The sequence below is a fragment of the Orcinus orca genome, chromosome 8 (assembly GCF_937001465.1).
Source record: "Orcinus orca chromosome 8, mOrcOrc1.1, whole genome shotgun sequence".
NCBI classification, from domain to species: Eukaryota; Metazoa; Chordata; class Mammalia; order Artiodactyla; family Delphinidae; genus Orcinus; species Orcinus orca.
This window is the reverse complement of record NC_064566.1, coordinates 66,069,113-66,085,434: the sequence shown is the minus strand read 5'-3', so window position 1 is coordinate 66,085,434 and position 16,322 is coordinate 66,069,113. Positions and strand designations below refer to the sequence as shown.

The window sequence follows — 16,322 nt, the reverse complement described above, 5'->3', positions numbered from 1 at the left end:
TTTATAAATTCAGATCTATAAATCTATAACAAAGTCAGACTATGAACAAAGGAAAAAAGCTTGAAAACCATCTACTGTCATTACTGAATTAAAGACATGTTCAGCAGTTTCTTAATTATTTCAAAGAGCGGCATCTGCTTATCAGGGTCCAATTTTCATGTATTTATTTTCTTTAGTTTTTTCTTTTTCTTTTTTAAAAATTATTTTTAGGAAGGCTGTATATAGCATCAAACCTCAAAGTATGAATTAGCGTGTATGATCCACCTAATCGTGGTTTTAGTCCTCTACATAGGTTTCTTTAAAAAAGATTTAAACAGTTGAATAAAAAATGTCTTTTATTTTACCTCTGGTGTGCCCTGCGGTGAAAAGGCATTATAGGGTGGTACAATATTTTTAACATCCTCATATCCATCTGGTGGTGGCTCGTGGTATGATGTATTGAAAATCTAGCAAGAATTGAAACACATGAAGTTAGAATTATTTCAGATTGCTATTAAGGAATAATGCATTTTGTGGGCAAAAGACCTAAATAGACACTTCTCCAAAGAAGACATACAGATGTCAAACAGACACAGGAAAAGATGCTCAACATTGCTAACCATCAGAGAAATGTAAATGGAAACCACGATGAGGTATCACCTCACAGTGGTAAGAATGGCTATCATCAAGAAGTCTACAAAAAACATATGCTTGAAAAAACCATAATGGAAAAGAATATAAAAAAAAGAATGTCTTTATGTGTATAACTGAGTCACTTTGCTGTAAAGCAGAGATTGGCATAGCATTGTAAATCAACTATACTTCAAAGAAATTTTAAAAAAACAAATGCTGGAAAAGGTGTGGAGAAAAGGGAACCCCCCTACACTGTTAGTGGGAATGTAAGTTGGTACAGCCACTATGGAGAACAGTATGGAGGTTCCTTAAAAAACTAAAAATAAAGCTACCATATGATTCAGCAATCCTACTCCTGGGCATATATCCAAAAAAGACAAAAAATCTAATTCAAAAAGGTATATACACCCAAATGTTCACTATTTACAATAGCCAAGACATGGAAACAACCCAAGTGCCCATCAACAGATGGTTGTTTTAATAAGATGTGGTTTATATATACAATGGAATATTACTCAGCCATAAAAAAAGAATGAAATTGCCATTTGCAGCAACATGGGTAGACCTAGAGATTATCATGCTAAGTGAAGTAAGTCAGAAAGAGGAAGACAAATATATGATATCACCTATATGTGGAATCTAAAAAATAATATAAGTGAATCTATATACAAAAGAGAAAGACTCACAGACATAGAAAATAAACTTATGATTACCAAAGAGGGAAGAGGGGGAGGGATAAAATAGGAGTATGGGATTAACAGATACACACTATATATAAAGTAGATAAGCAACAAAGATTTACTGTATAACACAGGGAACAATATTCAATATCTTATAATAACCTATAATGGAAAATAATCTAAAAATATATATATATTAAAAAAAAACTAAATCACTTTGCTATACACCTGAAAGTCACACAATATTGTAAAACAATCACCTCATTTCCATGTTCATCCGTGATTGATATGTAGTTGGCATTTGTCTCATTAGGGTAAGACAGGAGAACATCATAATGAACCAACTTGGCTGAATCAAGTCCAGATTTCTTCCACTGGGTTTGGATTTTCTTGGCCAGCAGCAAATTTTGTTCTGTTCCTGCCAGATGAGGTAGCTCTGTAAAAGAACTAAAATGAAAATAAAAGGAGGAGTTAAAGACTATATTCAGAAAATGTACCTAAGAACTATTCTAGATGCATAACTCATATTTTAGGCATTAAGTTATCATTTCTATAACAGGGATATAAAAAACCCAGCTAGAGCTTTCTAGATATGCCAGTTTTTAAATATTTGTGTGTAACTGCAGTTTTCACACTATGTTCCCACAGAAAAGAACACATCCCATGGTGAACACATTCAATCAGCAGAGGTTCAGGTATGAGAAAACATGCTGGAAGGATGGCATGCGTCTACATCAGTGGTGCTAACTTCTTGCTGCTTAACAGGAAATGAGGACATTCTGAAAAACAGATCATAATGTTTGCCAGAGACCAGTTGGGCAGTCTTGTTAACATACACTTCTACTGCTGTTTTCATGCTATTGTATGCAGTTGTCTATTTATCTCATTGAAGCTAGAGTCCATGCATTTTTATTTGTATATTCCCTAATGCTCAACACTGGCCTGTTACCCAGGAATTACACAATACAGGTTTGTTGAACTGAATTTGAGCAATGTTCTCTAGGTTCTGAGTCTAAATGATTTGGAACAGTTAAATGACTTCACAGACATAGTTCTGAATGAAATTCACTTGGCTTGAGGTAAATAATATTTTAAAAGTTTCCCAAACCCTCTCCCTCCATAAGTAGGGTAATGATACTTTCATAGATTGTTTTTTTAATCAACCATAGTACAACCAAAAAAGACAGACAGTAAAGAAAAAACAGTACTTATTGAAAACTTACTATATGCCAGGAACTGGAACAGGTATTTCACCTGGGCTTTCTCATTCAATCCTCACCACCCTTCTGCCATTGTCCCCGTTTTGCAAATAAGGAAACAGAGAGTAGTTAAATACCTTGTCCATAATTTCCTAAGTATTAAATGCCAGGGCTGGCATCTGAAAGTTGCAGTTGTCTGACCTTGAGAAATTGTGTTATTTTTAAATCATTCATCTGATCATTTTGATCAACTGCTTTTAAAACCCTTCTATCTTCTACATTATAAAGTTCACACTAGGCATGGCATTTGCGCCCTTTTTCAAATAATCCACTGTTTCACCTTTCCAGCTTCATTTCCCACCACTCACCTTTATCACTTCTTCACTCTATATCATTTAATATGTTAATTGGTCTCCTAAAATGACCACCATTGTTAGCCTTTGCACAAGATCTTCTCTCAGACATAAATATCATCCTATTTACATGAATCTCCCTGTATCACCACTGCTAGTCATTCACCTTCCCCACCTGTAAGCTATTAATCATCCATTAGGACTCTTCAAGCATATTCTCCTCTGTGAAGCTTTCCACTTCTATATCATTAAGTCAAAGCTGCAAGTTACTGATATTTAATATTGTACAATATTTGTAAAAAAGTATTAATGTGTTTGTAGACAGAAGTTATTTTACATGCATAGTAAAACCACTGAGGCTAGGGATATTTAAAATTCTACTTCAGGGCTTCCCTGGTGGTGCAGTGGTTAAGAATCCACCTGCCAATGCAGGGGACATGGGTTTGATCCCTGGCCCAGGAAGATCCCACATGCCACGGAGCAACTAAGCCCGTGTGCCACAACTACTGATCCGGTGCTCTACAGCCCACAAGCCACAACTACTGAGCCCACGTGCCACAACTACTGAGCCCACATGCCACAACTACTGAAGCCCGCGGGCCTAGAGCCCGTGCTCTGCAACAAGAGAAGCCACAACAATGAGAAGACCGCACACCGCAACGAAGAGAGTAGCCCCCGCTCGCCACAACTAGAGAAAGCCCACGCTCAGCAACGAAGACCCAACACAGCCAAAAATAAAAACAAATAAATAAATAAATTTATTTTAAAAATAAAATTCTACTTCATATAATTCATTATTGTTTTATTTTCTATAGTGAGCAAATAATATTCTTACAATTAGCAAAAAAATAAGTATATTTCCTTCATTTAAGATGGAGGATTAACCATGAAGTTTTGCCTCCCATCTTTTAGGCAACCCACTGAAATGAAAGACAGAAGTGCAAAAAACAAAAAGCAACAGGGAATAACTTTACTGAATTTCTCTTTATGGTCCCAAGTGGGACACTGCAGCTCCAGGCATCATATATTCATGCTGCAACATTCAGGAGAAGCAAGTACAAACAAGAAAAGCTATTTCCTCTTTTGTGTTTCTTTCAACAAAGGAAAATTTTTGTAGAGGATCTCAGCTAAACTTTTCTCCCATTTCATCAGGGATAATAGGGTCATATACCCCTTCTCCAACTAACCCTTGTCAGAAGGAAGTTATAATGATTGGATTATAGACCAGATTCTTGGGCTGGATGGAAGGTAACCCTCACTGAACACAGGTCCCCCTTAAGGAGTGCGAACGTGAGCAGTTGAGGCTCTGTCAAAAAGGAAGTGGCTGGGGAGAAAATCAACTTTTTCCCACTACATTAATCCCTTTAAACCAATCTTGAAACCTTCCTTTCCCTGGGAGACTCTTTCACTGGTCATAAATCTCTATTCTATAATCAATCAATTCTATTTCCTCTGCCCGTTCCTGAATGTTTACTTGACTTCTTTGCCTTAACTGGTTTCTTCAGGGGACCCTGCTCATGCTTCCACATACCTCAGGCCCAGATGATCATTGAGGAGGAGTCCTGCTTACTCTCCATGGGCTCTTTCAAATATTTTTCCTTTATCTTCTCTCAAAAATAACAACTCTTTTAAAACTCATACCAAAAGTCACCACCTACTATGCCTTCTAGGTGCTGTCAAAAATGTGGATCACTTCCTCTTCACTCACTAAAGTCTTGGGTTCCTAATTCAACGCATTTCACTCTACCTCGATTCTTGTCATCATTCTTGGTATGCAACTTCTGTCTTCAGTTGGATGTAAAGAAAAGAAAAGCCAACTCTAACAAGATGACATCATGCAAACTATTCATACATAACTTATCACCTTATGCTATATTATACATTAAAGCAAAGGAGAGAGAAAATAAAGACATAAATTTTAATGTTTGGTCAAGAGCATCACCAAGTTTTGCTTCTGGCACCTCATGTATTGATAATTTTCTAGGTAATTTCTTCTGGACACTTTATGATATGCTGCAGTTCAACAGTGTTTACATTTTACCTGGTCTTTTACACATTTTTATTTTGTTTTATTTTATTTATTTTTTTGGCCACTCTGAGCAGCTTGCAGGCTCTTAGTTCCCTGACCAGGGATTGAACCCGGGCCACGGCAGTGAAAGCACTGAGTCCTAACCACTGGACCACCAGGGAATTCCCCACATTTTTAAATATAAGCATTCTGTCTTACTTGATGAGACAATTGGCTATTTTCATGTATTGCATGAGAAATATAGAATGAGTCTTTCTTCAAATGACATCCACCCTACCGCCTATAGATTCTTTTCCTATATCTCCAAACAAGCACCTCAGAACAGACATTTTGATTAAGCTTTCCTGATACCTGTGTGCCTCAGTCATAAATCAGCTCAAATTTCTAAGAAAGAGTATAGCTGTTTTCATTCCTCTACTTCAGCTTACTTCAGTTCATCCATCAAAAGTAAGATCGAACTTTGTGATCACCTCAAATCACAGGACAGATGGGGAGGAAATACTACACCATGTGAACTTCATCTTGTTCATTTGATTCTAGGGTTTAACTGGAGTCTCAAAAGGAGAGAAGAGAAAGAATGCTGCAGAAAATTTTCAAGAAATAATGAACAGGGGACTTCCCTGGTAGTCCAGTGGGTAGGACTCCACACTCCCAGTGGGGGGGGCCCAGGTTCGATCCCTGGTTGGGAAACTAGATCTCACATGCATGCAGCAACTGGGAGTTCGTGTGTGCAACTAAGAAGTCCGCATGCTGCAAATAAAAGATCCTGCATGCCGCAACTGAGACACAGAGCAGCCAAATATATAAACAAAGAAACAAAAAAATAAATAAATATTTCAAAAAAAAAAAAGAAAGAAAGAACAAAAAGTAGCGTTCCTAAAGTAGTGAAAGACAAAAGTTTACAAAGTCAAAAAGCTCAGAGAGGATTTCCCTTGTGGTCCAGTGGTTAAGACTCCATGCCTCCACTGCAGGGGGCATGGGTTCAATCCCTGGTTGGGGAACTAAGATCCTGCATGCCATGTGGTGTGGCCAAAAATAAAAGAATAAAAGCTCAGAGAGGGGCTTCCGTGGTGGCACAGTGATTGAGAGTCCACCTGCAGATGCAGGGGACGCGGGTTCGTGCCCCGGTCCAGGAAGATCCCACATGCCGCGGAGCGGCTGGACCCGTGAGCCATGGCCACTGAGCCTGCGCGTCCGGAGCCTGTGCTCCGCAACGGGAGAGACCACAACAGTGAGGGACCCGCGTACCGCAAAAAAAAAAAAAGCTCAGAGAGACTTAAATAGAATACATTTGAAGAAAACTATGCCTAGGCACATATTAAACTGCTGAAAATTAAAGACAAAAATGATATATGTTCTATAACTTAAATAACCGTGGCCTGCTCACCGGATGCCACTACCAGCCAGATGACAGTAAAAAAAAAATATTTAAAGCTCTGAAAGGAGAAAAAACAAGGTGATCTCAGAATTCTATATCCAAGAAAAATTTTCTTCAAGAATTAAGATGAAATAAATGTTTTACAGACAAAGGAAAACTAAGAGAATTTGTCAACACCAGACCCGACATTACAGGAAATGCTTAAGAAAGTTACTCAGACTAAATAGATATACTACAGGATAACCTAAATTTTCAGAAACAAATAAAGATACTGGAAACAATAAAAAATAATATTTTACATTTCTCAGATATTTAACTCTTAATTGCCTTTCAATAGGTATAACTGTTCAAAGAAAAAAATTATAACATTGTTTTGTTAGGTTTACATTGTATGTGTATATGATAATTTCAACAACTATCATATAAAGGATGATAGAAAGATGGTAAATGGACATATAGAAATGTGAGTTTTCTGCATTTCATGTTAAATTGTATAGTAGTAACTTTAAAAATATAGTGAAATGTTAGACAAGTATAATGTAATCTCTAGAGTAACTACTAGAAAAGAAAAAAGAATCAGTGCAAAGAGGTATAGCCAAAAGATAAATTGAAATGAAATAAAATTTCACATACTCTCCCCACTACCAAAAAAAAAAAAAAAAAAAGCAGAAAATGAGAAGTAAAGGAACAGAAATAAAGGGAGCAAACAGAGAACAGTAAAGGGGTTGGCCTAAGTTTAACCATATCAAGTTACATTATATGTTACCAGACTAAATGTTCAAATTAAAAGGCACAGATTCCAAAATTAATAAAATAGCAAGTGGCGATCACATGCTCTCTATAGAAGGTACATTTTAAAAGTAACTGGATGGAAGAATACAATATCATGCAAATGTGGCTTAATTTACACCAAATAAAATATGCTTAAATATAGAGATTATTACCAAAGATAAAGAACATTTCACAAAGATAAAAGGTTAGTTCTGTCTTGAAGACATAATATTAATGTGTATATGCCTAATAAATGAGTTTCATAATACATAATGCAAAAATTAACAGAATTAATGGGGGAAATAGACAATTTCACATTCCTGGAGGAGACTGTAACACTATTCTTGACAGAATTTGATCCCCCCAAAAAGTCAGTGAAGAAATAAAGGAATCACCATAGTAATCCGCTAAAGCAGAAAACAAGAAAAGCTATATGATCATATAAATTGTTGCAGAAAAACTGAAACTGAGCGGGGCCCTACGGGCTTCCAGGCACGGAGGCCTTTTTGTCCACCATTTCTTGTAGGCAAGACTCCAGCCTCCACGACCTTCCAACAGTTGCAAATCAAAGGAGGAGCAGCCAGGAAACCACCTGAGGCCCTGCACACACCCTAATCTTGTCAGCAACCCCACCCTTTTGAAACTCTGCAGAAGAAAGAAGAATGCAGGACTGTTACTGCCTTGATCCTTATCACATACCACTGACCAGGAGCCCTGACTATAAGACCTCTCCCTATTCCCCAGGGAGAGGGACACAGTTCCTGAGGTGCTAGACTGCTGTGTTCCCCTCTTGGCCTGGCAAATAATAAAGCCACCCTTTCTTTTTCCTCCAAAACTCTGCCTCTGTATCTCATCTCAGCATTGATGTACAGGGAGCCAAGATTTTGGGAGCAAAACCATTTTACAACTTCCAGCTAAAGTGTGTCACTGGGCATCTGGCTCTACAAGGATTAGCTCAGCCACTGCATTTGCTGATCTCCAACACACTCTGAAAGGAATTCAGGGTGGAGATAAGGAATGAGATACCCTATGCTCTGGGAAAAACTGGCAGAACAGGCCTTCAGATAGTTAGATATTTTCAGGAGAAAATTTTATTTACCCAATTTCTTGTATCTTCTCATACATAGAAAAGCACTAAAATTATTAACGGAGGTATCTGCTCCTTGTGACTAGCAGCAACCTTCTTGTTACTAGTAGCAACCGCGTACCAAGATGTGCGCTTGACTGCATGCACCCCCTTCACTAAAATCATATATATATGGACCTGGACCTCCACCCATCCCCACCTCCACCTCTTGGGAGAAGTTCTGCAGAGCTATCTGAGAGAATGTCTCCTGGGTATAGTCTTCTGTAAGTCCCCAAATAACAGTGAACTCACAGCTCTCTCATGTTGTGCTTTTTTCTCTTTTCCAGTTGACACAATATTTAATATCCATTCATGATTTTAAAAAAAACAACAAACCTCTTAGCAATCTTGGAATAGAGGGACATTTCCTTAAGTCAGTAAAGAATATCTACAAAAAATCTACATATAACATCACACTTAATGGGGAAACTCTGAATGCTTTCCCACTAAGATCAGACATAGGGAAAGAATGTTTGCTCTCATCACTTTTATTCAGTGCAGTACTGGAACTACAATCAGCACAATAAGGACTATATATATATATATATATATATATATATATATATATATATGGCATACAGTTTGAAAACAGAGAAATAAAATGGTCCCTATTTGAAGACGGCCTGATTTTCTACATAGAAAGTAAATCCTAATGAATCTACAAAAACTCCTAGAACTAACACATGAGTTTAGACAAGCCACAGAATGCAAAATCAACAGTATTTCTATATACTAGCAACAAAAATGTGAAAACTGAAATTAAACACAATATGATTTTACATCTGCTGCAAAGAAAATGAAATACTTCAATATAAAGGTAACAATACATATACAAGATCTGCATCCTGGAAATTGCAAAATGTTGTTAAAGGAAGACCTAAATAATTGTAGAGACTTACCATTATCATGGATGGAAAGTCGAGACACAGTAAAACTGCGAAGTGCCCCTAAATTGCTCTGTAAGATTAAAGCAATTCTTATCAAAATCTCATCAAGGATTTTTCTAGATATAGATATATTTATTCTATATTTTATATGAATAGGCAAATGATATAGAAAAATAAAGTGGGATGAATCATCCTATGCATTGTTAAGGCTTACTACATAACTTCAGTAATCAAGACAACATGGTACTGGCAGGGAGTAGACACATAGATCAGCAGAGCATCAGAGAACTCAAAGAGACTCACACAGATATGCCCAAATGATTACTGACAAAGGAGCAAAAGCAATGGATAGCCTTTCAACAAATGGGGCTAGAGCAACTGGACATCTACAGGTAAAAAAAGAATGACCCTCAACCAAGCATTACACCTTATACAAAAATTAACTCTAAAATGAATCACAAAATATATTGTAAAATGTAAACTATAAAATTTGGGGGTAAAAAGAGGAGAAAAGGGATCTAGGGCTAGACAAAAAGTTCTTAGACATGAACCCAAGAGCGTGATCTATAGAATGAAAAATTGATAAATTAGACCTTATTAAAATTAAACACTTCTGATGTGCAAACAACCCAGTTAAGGTGTGAAAAGACAAATAACAGACTAGGAAAAATATCTGTACACCACAAAGCCAACAAAAAACTTGTATATAGAAAATATAAAGAAACCTCAAAGCTCAGTAGAAAAAAAAAAGTATCCAAATAGTGAATAGGTCAAAGGCATGAACAGACATTTCACTGCAGATGGTATACAGATGGTGAATAAGCACAGGAAAAGATGTTCAATATCATTAGGTACTAGGGAATGCAAATTAAAACCATAATAAGGTATCTCTATGTACCTGTCAGAATGGGTAAAATTAAAAAGAGTAATAATTCCAATGAAAAATATAAAATGATATAGCCATACTATAGTTTGGCAGATTCTTCAACAACTAAAAGTGTACTTTTCCTACAAACAAGCAATTTTCACTCGGGGGTACTTATCCCAGAAAAATGAAAACCTATGATTACATAAAAGCTGTACATGGATGTTAATGGCAGCTTTATTCATAATAGCCAACAAGTGGAAGCAAAACAAATGTCCCTCAGTGGGTGAAAAGTTAAACTGTAGTACATCCCTATGATGAATGAAGAGACTGACTCTTCCAAATTTATCTACAGATTCAATGCAATTTTAATCAAAGTTCCAGCAGGCTTTTTTTTTTGGTAGGAATTGAGAAGTTGATTCTAAAATTTATTTGGATATGCAAATGACTTAAAACAGTCAAAGCAATTTTTAAAAAGAAAAATTTGTAGGATTAACTCTACCTGATTTTCAGACTTACTATTAAGCTAGACTAAACCAGATAGTGTGGTACTGAGATATATAGATTAATAGATCAATAGAAGAAAATATAAAATCAAAAAAGCAGGCCATGGATTTATGGTCAAGTGATTTTGGACCAAGTACCAAGGCAATTCAACAGGGAAAGAAAAGTTTTTAAACAAATCTTGCAGGAATAATTAAATAATTGTATTTAAAAAATCATCAACTCTTACATCATACCACACACAAAAATTAACTTGAAGTGGATCATTGACCTAAATGTGCAAACTAAAATTACAAAACGTCTAAAAAAAAATAATATAAGAAAATCTTCACAACTTCTCATAGGCCTAGATAGGACACAGAGTATGAAACATAAGACAAAAATTGTTCAACTGGAGTTTATCGAAATTAAATATCTCTGCCCTTCAAAAACTCCACTAGGAAAAGAAAAAAAGCCAACCATAGAACAGAAGAAAATATTCACAAAAATGTCTGACAAAAGAATGTATAAAGAAAGAACTCCTATACTCAATAATAAATCAAAACAATTTAAAAATTTTTAAAAAGTGAACAGAGACCCTATAAAACAAGATATACAAATGTCCAATAAGTGCATGAGAAGAGGGGTGGGATAGGGATGTTGGGAGGGAGACGCAAGAGGGAGGAGATATGGGGATATATGTATATGTATAGCTGATTCACTTTGTTATACAGCAGAAACTAACACACCATTGTAAAGCAATTATACTCTAATAAAGGTGTTAAAAAAAAAAAGAAAACGCAAATTAAAACCACAATGAGATACTAGTACACACCCACTAAAATGGTTAAAATGAAAACAACTGACAATACTAGTTAGGAATGTAAAATGGTACAACCACTTTTGAAACCTGTTTGCCATTTTCTCAAAAAGTTAAACACGTGCTTATCATCCAACACAGCCATTCAAAAAGAAATGAAATCATATGTAAACATATGCTCATAGCAACTTTGTGCACAATAATGAAAAACTAAAAACAACCCCAGATCCATCAACTACATGTTGGAGTCTCTCCATTCAATAGAATACTACTCAGCAATAAAAAGCAATAAACTACAGATACATGCAACAACCTGGATGAATTCCAAAATCATTCATTATGCTGAGTGAAAGACACAAAACAGCACATACTGTATGATTCTATTTATATAAAGTTCTAGAAAATATAAAGGAGTCCAAAGGAAGGGAGTTGAAGGGAGGAATAAACTGCAAAGGCATGATGTAAATTTTCTGTATCTTAATTGAGGAGGTGGTTTGCTGAGTATATTGTGCATCTGTCAATACTCTCAAATCATAGGCGTTATATGGATGCAGTTTATTTTACGTAAATTATGATTCAATAAATTTTTTTTAGTGATACTCCTTTGAAAGAGTCGGAATATAGAAATAAATGTCATAACTGCCTTCAAGGAATTCATAATCACTCCCCTGGATGAATGTCACTCTTCCTCTTGCCAAGAGACTGGTGGGTTTGCACTGATCCTTTTGCTTTCACTTTGTCCTATTTGTGTTACTTAAATTTGCAACACGGGATAAAGGTTTAATTTGTAGTGGACAGAATCTGAAACTTTAATCTCCTTTCCTCTAAATCAGAGTTTACAACCATCTTCCTCTTCCTGGCAGAATATGACATTTAAATAAAATTCCTGATTAAACCCAGGCACGGAGAACAAAGAATAACATTGAGCTGCAGTCCAAAGTACATGCAGTCCAAAGTACATGAAGCTGAAACATCTCTTAATAAAGTAACCAGATACTTTTTCTGCAGATGAAGTTGGGGAAGAAAGGCTCCTTCAACATTCAAGTAGATTTGACTCCAAGAGTGGAATAAAGGAACATTTAAACTACCATGATGTGGTATCACATTAATGTGATATCATATAATTTCACACAAAGGTTGCCCACATGAATAAAATCAGTTTGCATACAGTTCTCACTCTGCAATATTTTAAACACTATTTTTAAGATCAAGTATATGAAACAAACTTACCGAAGAAATGATTTAATATTTTCAGCTTTCATCTCAGACACCAGTTTCCACCTTAGATTTTGGTGAGTGTCCCCTGAAGTGGCTGTTTCTTTGAGAGGCTTACTAAGCCAGCCTGGGAGGAGAATACATACACATAAGCATACTACATACACAAGAAATTGCTTTTGACTTTTATAAGAACTAGAAGCCAAAGGGGAAGAAGGAAAAAAAAAAAGCCCTTACCTAAGAAACAGATCATGGTGAGCTTTACAAAAAAATTCATACCAAATGCAGAAAACCTTCAAATTCTGATGTGTAACTTTGAGTTGGTTAAACGAGTTTTAGGTGAGGGCTATTCTTTTCATTTTCCCATGAGTTATGCATCAAGGCACGGGTCTTTACCTTTCTTGTTCTCCCATAGGGGTTAAGTTCATAGCACAGTGCCTGACACACAGGGAGCATTCGACAAATATTTATGTAATAAATGATGACAGAAGGGCAGTTGAAAGTTTTGACTCATTAATGGTCTTGGAAATGAAATCATCTTTTTGACCCCTGCGGATAGTGACAACTCTAAATTGTCTTAACAGCCCTTAACAGTACCCTGAACTCAGCGAGCATTTAATGAATTTGAATTTCTGGCACACTTTATTAGGAAGGCCGAAATGCATTCCACTCAGTTTCCGGTTGGGCTGAAATTCAAGGAGCTCAGCCGGCCCGGCGCCCAGCGCGCAGCCCAGCTCTTCAGCCCCAGGCTCTACCGCTTTCCTCCGGGGAGGCTGGAGGGATCCGGGGAAGGGGTCGGTACACTTACCCACCATAAATCCACCCAGGAAAGATGCCAGCGCTGCAGCCAAGCACACCCAGAGGTGTAGACGACCCCTGGACTTGGCCATGGCTTCCTCGGGACTGAGCAGGAGGTGCCGGCTACCGGAGCGAGCCTCGGGAATGAGGGCGAACAGAGAGAGCGCGCCCGGGAACGCGGGGAACGCCCAGGTTGCGGCAGACCGTGGCCTCCGCTGACCTTCCTCAAAGCCCTGCCTCTGCTCTCCTGGTGGGTCCAGAGGCGAATGGAAACTGGCCCCAAACTCCTGGCTCCTGCGATCTCCAGGGGGCCTCGAGGGGAGAGAGGAAGCCCTGCAGGAGGAGGACACATTCTTTTTGCTGGCAGGCAACGCCCATTCTGTTGATCCTGGACAAAGTCTGCGTTCGGGGAGACTACTGAAAATGTCCCTGCTTGTTCCTTGAAGAACTCTACTTACCAGCCTCATTCCAGGAGCTGCCAGATGCATTTGACTGCAGCTTTTTCTTCCCTGTTTATTGCCCTGCTGCCAGATTCTGACTAATTTATAACTGGTCACACTTGGGCAGCATTTCTGGTCCTGGCTGCTCTGTGATAACACATTAGTTTCTTAACCACATACAACCTCAAAACTGACGGGAGATACGTTCGGTAGATTACTCCTTTCTGCTCGTGGACGCCTCCGAGTAAGCATCGTTGACGTCTCCCCCCACCTCCACTGCCGTCATGTCTAAGTCAGAGTCACCCAAAGAGCCCGAACAGCTTTGGAAGCTCTTCAGCGGAGGTTTGAGCTTTGAAACAACCGATGAGAGTCTGAGGAGCCATTGCGAGCAGCGGGGAGCGCTCACAGATTGTGTGGTAATGAGGGATCAAAACACCAAGCGCTCCAGGGGCTTCGGGTTTGTCACATATGCCACTGTGGAGGAGGTGGATGCGGCCATGAATGCAAGGCCACACAAGGTGGATGGAAGAGTTGTGGAACCAAAGAGGGCCGTCTCAAGAGAAGATTCTCAAAGACCTGGTGCTCACTTAACTGTGAAAAAGATTTCTGTTGGTGGCATTAAAGAAGACACTGAAGAACATCACCTAAGAGATTATGTTGAACAGTATGGGAAAATTGAAGTGACTGAAATCATGACTGATCGAGGCAGTGGCAAAAAGAGAGGCTTTGCTTTCGTAACCTTTGATGACCATGACTCTGTAGACAAGACTGTCATTCAGACACTGTGAATGGCCACAACTGTGAAGTAAGGAAAGCCCTATCTAAGCAAAAGATGGCTAGTGCCTCATCCAGCCAAAGAGGTCGAAGTGGTTCTGGAAACTTTGGTGGTGGTCGTGGAGGGGGTTTTGGTGGGAATGACAGCTTTGGTCATGGAGGAAACTTCAGTGGTCGAGGTGGCTTTGGTGGCAGCCGTGGTGGTGGTGGATATGGTGGCAGTGGGGATGGCTATAACGGATTTGGTAATGATGGAAGCAATTTTGGAGGTGGTGGAAGCTACAATGATTTTGGCAGTCACAACAATCAATCTTCAAATTTTGGACCCATGAAAGGAGGAAACTTTGGAGGCAGAAGTTCTGGCCCCTGTGGTGGTGGAGGTCAATACTTTGCCAAACCCCGAAACCAAGGTGGCTTTGGTGGTTCCAGCAGCAGCAGTAGCTATGGCAGTGGCCGAAGGTTTTGATTACTGCCAGGAAACAAAGCTTAGCAGGAGAGGGGAGCCAGAGAAGTGACAGGGAAGCTACAGGTTACAACAGATTTGTGAGCTCAGCCAAGCACAGTGGTGGCAGGGCCTACCTGCTACAAAGAAGACACGTTTTAGACAATGCTCATGTGTATGGGCAAAAAAACTTGAGGACTGTATTTGTGACTAATTGTAATTTCGGTTTATTTGGCCTCACTGTGTATCAGGCACACGAACTTTTTTCAATAACCGTTATACCCCCAATCTTCACTGCATTGTCTGAGGCCCTGATAATCTTAGATAAGGCACTTTTCTTTGCTCCTAAAAAGTTGCCAGAAGGGTCTAATTTCTTTTTCTTGCACTGCAATTGTTGATAAATGTATTTGATGGTTTTTCCTTCAGAAATTTTGTAGAAGAAATATAGGTTTCTGATAACTGTCAGATCATACTACTGAACTGGGTAACAAATTACAGAACTCTAATTGAAAAACTGATGGCTTCCTAAAACTGCTAACAGCAGATCAAGATCAACAAGAATCAATTACATTAATGACTGAATGAACTGATGAATGTTATTATAATTTTTATGACTTTTTGTTTGAAATATTACTGGTTTTTTAATCTTTCATTTTCAGATATGAGGAAACCTTTCCTCTTGTGTAATGACACACGGCAATTTGGTAAATCATACTTTTGTATAATACCTTTGTATTTACATAAAGTCATTAATAATCTGCTCTCCTTGTAACAGGGCACAATTGGAAACACTGTTTACATTAACAAGGCTTTGACTGGAAGGCAATATTTGAGAATATGCATTGAATCAGAAATGACCAGACAGCTTTAAGGAACTAAGATTGACTTTATGAAGCTATAAAGCCCCTTAGAAAACCAGCCTGGTACCTTGCTTACTTACAGTGTTCCTAGCAGCCTTACCAGGTGAGTAAGAATGGTCGCTTCCTGGCAGATGCAAGAACCTCAGGATATTTTGGGAACCTCAAGAAGAGAGAAATTCACCCAAATCTATAAGTATTACATGCAAGTGTGATGGCAAATACTTGGCCTGGCTTGCTGGCCTTGAGAGCTATTAAAAATTCAGTCTGAGACTTCCCTGGTGGTCCAGTGGTTAAGATTCCATGCTTCCACTGCAGGGGGCACAGGTTTGATCCCTGGTTGGGGAAATAAGATCCTGCATGCTGTGCTGTGTGGCGAAAAAAAGAGCCTATGTGCTCAGTTGCTATTCTTGCTAGACTTAAGTAAATAATCGGCCAATTTTAATGAAACTAAACTTATTTTGCAAACAAATTAGTTTTAATTTGGCTTTCGTTGGTAGAAATGAGAGTGATTTTAAAGAGAAAAAATTGCGTTTCAGCAAAAACTCTAATACACAGTTATGAATATTAGATTTGTGTTCTATCAATCATCT

At 38.2% G+C, this 16,322-nt stretch overlaps 1 protein-coding gene and 1 pseudogene across 2 annotated transcripts in view; one reads left to right on the top strand and one right to left on the bottom strand.

Moving 5' to 3' along the window:
• The window catches only part of NAALAD2 (N-acetylated alpha-linked acidic dipeptidase 2), a 59,583-nt gene extending 46,084 nt beyond the window's left edge, over nt 1-13,499 (bottom strand). The window contains exons 1-4 of one of the 2 annotated variants that reach the window (XM_033431917.2): nt 13,231-13,499; nt 12,434-12,545; nt 1,553-1,739; nt 345-446 (exon numbers count right to left, since the gene is read on the bottom strand). In XM_033431917.2, the coding sequence (XP_033287808.1) occupies nt 345-446; nt 1,553-1,739; nt 12,434-12,465 (321 nt within the window). In that variant the 5' untranslated portion in view covers nt 12,466-12,545; nt 13,231-13,499. Of the gene's footprint in view, nt 1-344; nt 447-1,552; nt 1,740-12,433; nt 12,546-13,226 lie in introns of both variants that reach the window. The other variant, XM_004271883.3, reaches the window with a different exon arrangement.
• Nucleotides 13,500-13,562: 63 nt separating this feature from the next.
• On the top strand, nt 13,563-14,976 carry LOC101282078 (heterogeneous nuclear ribonucleoprotein A1-like; annotated as a pseudogene).
• The last annotated feature ends 1,346 nt before the right edge of the window (nt 14,977-16,322 follow it).